Source organism: Triticum aestivum, chromosome 1D (assembly GCF_018294505.1).
Source record: "Triticum aestivum cultivar Chinese Spring chromosome 1D, IWGSC CS RefSeq v2.1, whole genome shotgun sequence".
NCBI classification, from domain to species: domain Eukaryota; kingdom Viridiplantae; phylum Streptophyta; class Magnoliopsida; order Poales; family Poaceae; genus Triticum; species Triticum aestivum.
This window is the reverse complement of record NC_057796.1, coordinates 353,527,522-353,537,676: the sequence shown is the minus strand read 5'-3', so window position 1 is coordinate 353,537,676 and position 10,155 is coordinate 353,527,522. Positions and strand designations below refer to the sequence as shown.

The 10,155-nt window shown below is 47.3% G+C and overlaps 1 protein-coding gene across 1 annotated transcript; it reads right to left on the bottom strand.

Annotated features, from left to right (window-relative positions):
* Positions 1–301: 301 nt before the first annotated feature.
* Positions 302–3,387, bottom strand: LOC543257 (tubulin beta-1 chain-like). Its single transcript, NM_001405740.1, has 4 exons — positions 3,190–3,387; positions 2,625–3,037; positions 2,262–2,531; positions 302–1,363 (listed from the first exon to the last, which is right to left on the bottom strand). The coding sequence occupies exons 2-4, from the start codon at positions 3,016–3,018 to the stop codon at positions 690–692; spliced, it is 1,338 nt and encodes a 445-aa protein (NP_001392669.1). The 5' UTR covers positions 3,019–3,037; positions 3,190–3,387; the 3' UTR covers positions 302–689.
* Positions 3,388–10,155: the final 6,768 nt, after the last annotated feature.

The window sequence follows — 10,155 nt, the reverse complement described above, 5'->3', positions numbered from 1 at the left end:
CCAAACCGGCATGGCGGGTAGTCGGAGGACGGCCTCGGCTGTATTTGTTGTTGTACTGTATGTCAATTTAGTACTCCCTCCGTCACTGCGCATCGAATTTCTTTGATTTCTAACCGCAAGGAGCTAGAATCGCTGCGATGCGACAGGATTGTGTTTGGTGAGAGAATTATAGCAATTTGTTGGTGAGGATTAATTTACGAGGGTGGGGTGAGGGTGTTAAAGAAAGGGGTTAACCATTTATAATCGCAATCACCAATTCCATTAGAAACAAGATATATCGATGAACCTACAATCTGCTTCCGTCACAACCCTTTATATTTCTCACAAATCCGGGATTTACAAGTTCTGCAGCGAGTAGAGTAACACTGAAATTTCAATCCAGGTGAACTGAACCGGGGACAGGACAACATGCAGAATGAGCATATCATTGTTCAAACTACAAAGCATTCTACTGTATTTCAAATCCACTTGCTTGAAACCTCACATAGAATAAATAATTCACGCAAAGAAACATAGCATCGAGTGAACATGCCTACAAACGAACGCAGTACAAATCCAATACATGCCAAGACACGCAAACAAGCAGCAGAGTTGTAGCCATGGTACCCTCTAGTCTCTACTAGTAACAAGCTCCAGTTGTACGAAAACCACAATACCACATAAACGGAGAGATGCAATCGTCACCGATCTTACTCCTGCTCCAGCTCTTCCTCTTCCTCGTACTCGCCCTCCTCGTCGGCAGTGGCGTCCTGGTACTGCTGGTACTCGGAGACAAGGTCGTTCATGTTGCTCTCGGCCTCAGTGAACTCCATCTCGTCCATCCCCTCGCCAGTGTACCAATGCAAGAAAGCCTTCCTCCTGAACATGGCCGTGAACTGCTCGCTCACACGCCTGAACATCTCCTGGATGGAGGTGGAGTTGCCAATGAAGGTGGACGCCATGGAGAGGCCGCGTGGTGGGATGTCACACACGCTTGACTTGACGTTGTTCGGGATCCACTCCACGAAGTAGGAGGAGTTCTTGTTCTGCACGTTGATCATCTGCTCGTCAACCTCCTTGGTGCTCATCTTGCCACGGAACATGGCCGAGGCTGTGAGGTAGCGGCCATGGCGCGGGTCAGCAGCACACATCATGTTCTTCGAGTCCCACATCTGCTGTGTGAGCTCAGGGACAGTGAGGGAGCGGTACATCTGTGACCCACGAGATGTGAGCGGCGCAAAGCCCACCATGAAGAAGTGGAGGCGCGGGAAGGGGATCAGGTTGACGGCGAGCTTGCGGAGGTCTGAGTTCAGCTGTCCTGGGAAGCGAAGGCAGCAGGTGACACCGCTCATGGTGGCACTGATCAAGTGGTTCAGGTCACCAACTGTCAACAAAGAGCCAAGATTCACAGATCAGCGATACTGGCATAATAAGGAGTATTTAACAAGCAACTACCATATTAGCTGGAATTTTTTCATACCACAACCTACAGCAAAGAAAATGCACTAGCAGCAAACCTAACTAACAAAAGTAACATATAGTCTTATCAAGTGGAATCAGGGTCCCTTTCACTCAGATTAGAAAAACCGCACGTAATGATGTATAGGTTCAATTCAAGCAAATAGCATACATCACATCAAGGTGCTGAGAAAGCTACAATAGAACAACCACTCTGAAGTCACGCTACATCTACCAGCATTTATCAGTTTAATAAGAAAACACCTTTTGCCATCAATACTTAATGACAGGTAGGTGAGCTACCTATGTACAGAGCACAAAAATCACTCCGACTACATCCAACCTCAGCGCTCAAACAAGCTAAAAGCACCAACTACAAAATATCATCTCTAGAATGAACATATTCCCAGCAGATAAAACAAATTTAGCTTCTAGCATGGCATCAACCAGTTGGGATAAGTTGGTAATTGCATTGTGGACACTACAGGCTGCAGTCAGTTCATAAGACCAAAATTAAAACTGGCAAAATATGACACTTGAAAAATGAACTTCTTCAACATAAAAAGGACAAAATCGCTATTTAAATGGCTGTCAGGTGGTATAATAATTAACTAATGACATCAACCAGTTAGCATAAGTTGTTGACAACATTTTGCACACTACAGTCAGTCAGTTTGTATCACCAAAACAAAACTATGACAACTGACAACGAGTTTCTTCGCCAATTGACTGCCCAGTGCTATAATTCACCACGTTGCCAGCATATCACATTACTAACGCAAGTACGAGCAGGTAATCAAACTTTGTGTCACAGATCTGCTTACAGCTAGGTGTGGTCAGCTTGAGGGTGCGGAAGCAGATGTCGTAGAGCGCCTCGTTGTCCAGCACCATGCACTCGTCGGCGTTCTCCACCAGCTGGTGAACCGAGAGGGTGGCGTTGTAGGGCTCGACCACGGTGTCAGACACCTTGGGGGATGGGAACACGGAGAAGGTGAGCATCATCCGGTCCGGGTACTCCTCCCTGATCTTGGAAATCAGCAGCGTGCCCATGCCGGAACCGGTGCCCCCGCCGAGGGAGTGGCACACCTGGAAGCCTGACGACAAGCACACGAACAAAAGTCAGAATCGCTCGCCGGAATATGCGGCACGGAGTAACTGGTGCGACTACTGAAGAAAGGGGAAAGTACCTTGGAGGCAGTCGCAGTTCTCGGCCTCCTTGCGGACGACGTCGAGGACGGAGTCGATGAGCTCCGCGCCCTCGGTGTAGTGACCCTTGGCCCAGTTGTTGCCGGCGCCGGACTGGCCGAAGACGAAGTTGTCGGGGCGGAAGATCTGGCCGTAGGGCCCCGTGCGCACGGAGTCCATGGTGCCGGGCTCGAGATCCATGAGCACGGCGCGCGGCACGAAGCGGCCGCACGAGGCCTCGTTGTAGTAGACGTTGACGCGCTCCAGCTGCAGGTCGGAGGTGCCGACGTACCTCCCCGTGGGGTCGATGCCGTGCTCGTCGCACACCACCTCCCAGAACTTGGACCCGATCTGGTTCCCGCACTGCCCGCCCTGGATGTGCAGGATCTCCCTCATCTTCGCCTCCCTACGCTCCCTGCAGAATCGAGCCGGGAATTTGCGTCAGATCCGCCGGAAACCCCAGCTTAAATCCCGAACAAATCGAACTAAATCGAAGCAAACTATGCGCGGAAAACACAACGAAATCCACCGAAGCGAAATCAGGGAGCAAAGCGAGGATTCGGTTACCTGAGGAGAGGATTGAAGAGTTCGCGTCGCGCGTGGGGGGATGAGGGGGGATGGGGATTGGGTTGGGGGGAGAGAGCGTGTGTGTTCTTGGTGTGGCCAAAATGGGGGCGGGTTTTTTATAGCGGCGCGTGGGGCTAGGGCACCGGATCGGACGGCCGAGGCGCTTCGCCGTCCGATGAGGAGGATCGGGCGGCTCCGCTCGCGTTGGCGTCGGGTGGCCCGTTGGGGTCTTCCGGATTTTGAAATTTTTCGGGTGGGAGGAGCGGGACCCGGGTGGAATGACCGAACTGCCCTTCCAGCGTGATTGTTAAGCAAAGGATTGTGGCACCGCCAAGTGGCGACTTCGGAGGGCACGTGAGTGTGGACTTGTGGATGGTTTTCCCTTTTTTTTGCAAGTAAAAACGCAAAATGGAAATACGATAGGGTCGCCGTTGAGAATTGCAGGTGGTTCATTGAAAATATATACAAAAACCACTCAAATAATTGGGGGTCCTTGACCTATTCTACACCATCCATTTCGTCAATATATGCACAAATATTATATAGCCAAGCCGCCCACCTCTGCACAGTTATGATCTTGAAACCCTTAATGGTTTGCAAAAGATATCTTTAACTTTTGTAAGCGGAAGAGAGTTGCTCGGTTAAATGGCGAAAAACAAACGAAAATATTATACATTTTTTATGAGAGGCAAAGAAGCAAAAGCCCGACACGGCATGCGTGCTACTCTTCATGAAAACAAAAGCAGATCGGCCAACGCCTCTGACGCGTTAATCGGCAAATCATGGACACATTAACTGCATCATCGCAGAAGTACTCCCATCGATGGGTGCGGCTACACAGAGAAAGACGCTGACAACGACACCTCGAGTGCTCACCACCCAAAAAACTAAGCATCATCCATCATGAAAACATGGGTGCTTTCCCTTTGGCGTCGCCCTTCTTGCTCTTATTCCTCTTCGATTTCTCCCTCTTTGATTTCTCCTTCATGAGGCAGCCCATTGTTTTGCCTGCCCTAGGGTGATCGACGATCCGTTTGGCAAAGAAATCACAAAGCTTGATGTAGTTGTCATCAACCAAGTGGATCTCATGAACATGCACCAATATAAAAGTCCACCTCGACATCATCAACCACAGATTCCACTGGCCCAATGGACTCAGCTGAAAGAATGTCAGGAACGTTGTCATGAAGACACTAGCACGAACCTTCGCCAGACCCAATTCCATGCTAGTCACGACATCCACCACTTGCATTGATGACCCCCCTACTTCATCCAAGCATCATTCTGGTCTTCCATAAGGCCGCCCTGAGCGACATCCTAGGGTAAAGTGACACCATGCATCTTCTCGACGCACACTGCAACAGGAAAGCTTCCCTTATCCTCATAAGTCGCACGACAATTCCTATAACCCGCATGATGTGTTGAGATCAACGCGGGCATCAAAGACGGTGAGGAGGTGGGATGCATGGGGAGCAGGAACCGAAGAAGCACCTAGCTCCACGTCCAATGTGGTCGCCTGAGCTAGGTCCAAGCCAACAACATGTGTTTTGGCCAAAACTTGATGGACGAAACCTCCTCGCGCAAAGGTTGGATTGCCTATGCTGCCGTGTCTTACATATGCGACCAAAACAACACCAACTGAGTCAGGAAAGCAGCCTACAACAACTGACCGAGCGTTGCATTATCCATGCCATCACAGACATCAACAACGGCACACTGGGCACTGCGATTGTTGTGGCGTCCTTCAACATGGCCAAAGATGTCATGGACCTCCGGATAGCGATGCAGAACGGTCACCGCCCAAGAGCGGTGGCGCCACAACAACCACCTTCGAGCGGGCATGACATGACCCATGAGATGGGCAATGGAGATCGTGCAATGGAGCGTCCCACATGACCGAACAACACCGGCACTCCTACTCCCAGTGCCTTATATGCATGCAGCCAAGACACCTAAAGGGCTCACGCAATCACGCATAAAATGGTCTCTCCCCGAACGCATAAAGCATCCCCCATGTACCCACTACTTGAAGGTGAGGTTGCATACAGAAACGCTCGGTTGTTGTGAGATGGATGGCTGGCGATCATGGCCACCATACGATAAGACAACTGTGTATAAAAACAAAAAAACAATAGATGACATTGATTGCAAATCATGCAATTCAATGCAACGTCACAGTAACCAGCAGTTCATCTGATGTTGCATATACAAATCTATCCTACAACCACTGCAGTGCGCCGTCAGAGTTCAAAAGTCATGAGGAGTAAGGACTTAAAACAATGGCTTTAACGGGTGTAGTCATGCCCTTCATCTTGCTGGTGTGGCAATCCTTGAAGATTTCCACCCCATTAGGTTCATGTTCTTTCCTACACTCTGCCCCAACACGACTAGGTTGTAGCATCCAATTTCCTGCAAGAGTCCGCATGGCATCCATCATAGTAGTCTCGCATGTGTTTCAACTATTGTGAGTAGCAATAAATTGTGATATTGATGTCTATGTGTAATATTGATGCATCTTATGTGAGGTTTTACCCCTTCGTTTAGTTATGCTGTTTCATTTGCTTCCTATCTGGTTCTTTGGTGTTACCTTTATTTTTTCATATGGATGTTGCTCGTCAACTCGACATATGAATCTGTGTGTAATCTTGATGCATTTTATGCAAGGTTTTACCCCTTCGTTTAGTTATGTCGTTTCATTTGCTTCCTATTTCATTCTTTCGTATTACGTTATTTCCCTCGTCGATGTTGCTCATCAACTCGGCATCTGACTCAGACAAGAGGCTTGCAAAGACTTGAAATATAGTTAAACAATGTGAATTTCTTAGCCAATATCATTTTGTTGAATCACTTGGTTTGCATACAATTATTTGCATGGATTAATTGCCTCAGCATCAGGTCTGCACAAAACCGTACAATATGGTAGTGACCAACCCGGCGAGGAGATAAGGTATATTAATTGCGAACAAAACATTCCCAAGTAATGGCATGACATACACAAAGCTTGCTTCCCGTTGTAAGCAAATTTCTTCGGATATGTTCTCCGAAGAACTTCCAGAAATGCCACCTGATGGGGAGATAGAATTTGCCGTTGATCTACTGCTAGGTACGACACCAATATAGAAGAAGTTTTATCGCGTGTCATCCACCAAATTGGTAGATTTAAAGAAGCAGTTGGGCGAGTAACAACAAATGAATATTTGGACAAACTTTTCATAGAACAGACCAATGGTTAAACTGAGCGGGGGCTTCAGATGGAAGGCACTCATTCTTCTCCACCACGATACCGTAAACATCACCATCATCGGTGGAGGTATATTCCAATGTAATTGGTAATACCTAAAGGCAAGGTACGCCTTGAAGACAATCCTACAACAATTTTATTGTAAGTATGTATTGTCCCAAGAAAGGACATTCCTCTCCTTCATATCCCGGTTGCTCATGGGAGGATTTACACACACTTTTGCATATGTTGTGAGCATGCAATCAAATCCATGCATGCGAGCCACTCATACATGGATATGACTGTGTTATTGGGTAAGTTATTCATATATTCCTTGAAAGGATAAGAACACAACATCCTCTACGAGATATGCAAGAGGAAGAAAGTTGTAGGTACACCTCGACGACGTGCAAAGACCGGTAAGTTGGGCCATCTTTGAAAGTCATGGCCGAGCCACTGATGGAACACCGAAGAATAAACAAGCTTTCGACAAACAATCTTCACAATGGTTACCAAGATAAAGCTTCCCCACACAGACAATGTGATATCATTAATCCTTACTATACTCTTGCATATTCGGCCACGACAGAGAACTCCTTATGGTTTACATATGAGCATACCATACTTCTCACGGTACAAGTTACAACGAAAGATAAGAGGCTATTCTCCACATACTACAAGAAAAACTATTAACCATACTATGTACATCTCATCGGACATAAAAAAGATTGAAAAAAATATGCCCGAGCTACCTCAACAAGCATCAGAGCTTGTATGTCTAGATTCACATGAAAATAAGCATTCACATTCCAATCACTCAGCGCAGAAAGAAAACCAGAAGTATTACGTGGGACATGGTGAATCCTTTCCTAGATAAGATACATCCTGTGCCAGTCCAGAAATCTCAGGATGGCAGCTAAAAGCAAAAAACGCCAACATTTAAGTACTTATTCCATCCGCCTTGGAGGAATGAAATGCAACTACCATCACGAGGCAAAACTTTTACAACATGGGACAAACAAAGGCTCGTAATTTTTTCTTGCCATGATCAGGAATGACATGAAATTATATGTCCACTCCACCAAGCTAAACTAGGGACATGGAAGATGGTCAAATCTAGCCAAGAATGGTGTGGGATCTTTGACCCCATGAGGATAAGATCCAACACGAAAGGTCAATGCATGTGAGTTAGTCACCTTAGTGGCGGAAGAATAAGACCACCAATATGATATGGCAAAGAAAAAAATTCTCGGAAAGATCAACATTAATATGATCCACACATTTATTTGTCCCATAAGGCTACCATACAGAGATAGACCGCCGAGATAGCATATAGCACACTTCATTCCGCTTGCCCATGACCTGATTAGAAGGTACGCATGTCACAAAAAGAGGACCCTGCAGCAGGAAGTGAGCAGAAACGATATTTCGTTTCTGCACCAACTGAGGCAAATTCCTTTAAGAAAGTGTAGGAACTCGAGAGGTATGGTCCAACTCCCTCAGAACACCGTTAGGACAATAAGTCAGTGCGGAAAGAAACTTCCAAGATGAATTACCAAATTAGAGTAGTGTATGAGTAATGATATGCATCATAAGGATGCCAAACGAAGGCACACAATACTGCAGTAAACTCTAGTACAATTTTTGAGAACACAATTGCTAGTCAGTGTTGTCCAAAGACAATAAAACATGAGCAAGGCAATAAAGTTTTATAAGGTTCTGTGAAACACATTTGGAATTAGCACAGGGCCTAACATATGAGGAACAACCAGTCAGAATTTAGGAAATAAAGTTTTTGTTGGGGAACGTAGTAATAATTCATAATTTTCCTACGTGTCACCAAGATCAATCTAGGAGATGCTAGCAATGAGAGAGAGGGAGTGCATCTTCATACCCTTGAAGATCGCTAAGCGGAAGCGTTACAAGAACGCGGTTGATGGAGTCGTACTCGTGGCGATTCAAATCGGCGAAGATCTGATCTAGCGCCGAACGGACAGCGCCTCCGCGTTCAACACACGTACAACCCGGGGATGTCTCCTCCTTATTGATCTAGCAGGGGGGAGAGGAGAAGTTGAGGGAGAACTCCAGCAGCACGACGGCGTGGTGGCGATGGAGCTCATGGTTCTCCGGCAGAGCTTCACTAAGCACTACGGAGGAGGAAGAGGTGTATGAAGGAGAGGAAGGGCAGCGCCAGGGCATGTCAGGGTGCGGCTGCCCTCTCTCTCCCTCACTATATATAGGGGGAAGGGGGAGGAGGAGGCGCCCTAGGGTTTCCCAAGGGGAGGGGCGGCGGCCACAGGGGAAACCCTAGATGGGTTTGGGCGCCCCCACCCCTAGGAAACTTGGCCCCCAAGCCGGGAGGGGCGGCTGCCCTAGGGGAGGCGCCCCCACCTCTCCAGTTTACATGAGATGGGGTGGGAGGGGCGCACAGCCCCTTAGTGGGCTGGTGTGCCCCCTCCCCTTGGCCCATAAGCCCCCCAACGCTTGTTGGGGCCTCCGAAACTCCTTTCGATCACGCTGGTCGTCACCCGATACTCCTGGAACAATTCCGGACTCCAATACCCTTCGTCCAATGTATCGATCTTCACCTCCGGACCATTCCGGAGTTCCTTCTTAAGTACGGGATCTCATCCGGGACTCCGAACAACCTTCGGTAATCACATACTATTCCCATTACAACTCTAGCGTCACCGAACCTTAAGTGTGTAGACCCTACGGGTTCGAGAACCATGCAGACATGACCGAGACATCTCTCCGGCCAATAACCAATAGTGGGATCTGGATACCCATATTGGTTCCCACATGTTCCACGATGATCTCATCGGATGAACCACGATGTCGGGGATTCAATCAATCCCATATACAATTCCCTTTGTCCATCGATATGTTACTTGCCCGAGATTCGATCGTCGGTATCCCAATATCTTATTCAATCTCGATACTGGCAAGACTCTTTACTCGTTCCGTAACACATGATCCCGTGGCTAACTCCTTAGTCACATTGAGCTCATTACGATGATGCATTACCGAGTGGGCCCAGAGATACCTCTCCATCAGACGGAGTGACAAATCCTAGTCTCGATCCGTGCCAACCCAAAAGACACTTTCGGAGATACCTGTAGTGCACCTTTATAGTCACCTAGTTATGTTGTGACGTTTGATACACCCAAAGCATTCCTACGGCATCCGGGAGTTGCACAATCTCATGGTCTAAGGAAATGATACTTGACATTAGAAAAGCTCTAGCAAACGAACTACACGATCTTGTGCTATGCTTAGGATTGGGTCTTGTCCATCACATCATTCTCCTAATGATGTGATCCCGTTATAACGACATCCAATGTCCATGGTCAGGAAACCACAACTATCTGTTGATCAACGAGCTAGTCAAACTAGAGGCTCACTAGGGACATGTTGTGGTCTATGTATTCACACATGTATTACGGTTTCCGGTTAATACAATTATAGCATGAACAATAAACAATTATCATGAACAAGGAAATATAATAATAACCATTTTATAGTTGCCTCTAGGGCATATTTCCAACAGTCTCCCACTTGCACTAGAGTCAATAATCCAGTTACATTGTGATGAAACGAACACCCATAGAGTTCTGGTGCTGATCATGTTTTGCTCATGGAAGAGGTTTAGTCAACGGATCTGCGCCATTCAGATCCGTATGTACTTTACAAATATCACATGTAGATGCCGCCATGACACTTTGCTTGCAACTGCACCAGCTGAC

Bases quoted from the DNA above. Each gene is read 5' to 3' on its own strand.
- LOC543257 (NM_001405740.1), bottom strand. From the start codon at position 3,018: ATGAGGGAGATCCTGCACATCCAGGGCGGGCAGTGCGGGAACCAGATC. The intron at 2,532-2,624 runs GTACTTTCCCCT...GCTTGTCGTCAG, and splicing joins GAACTGCGACTGCCTCCAAG to GCTTCCAGGTGTGCCACTCC. The intron at 1,364-2,261 runs GTAAGCAGATCT...CTTTGTTGACAG, and splicing joins CAAGCTGACCACACCTAGCT to TTGGTGACCTGAACCACTTG.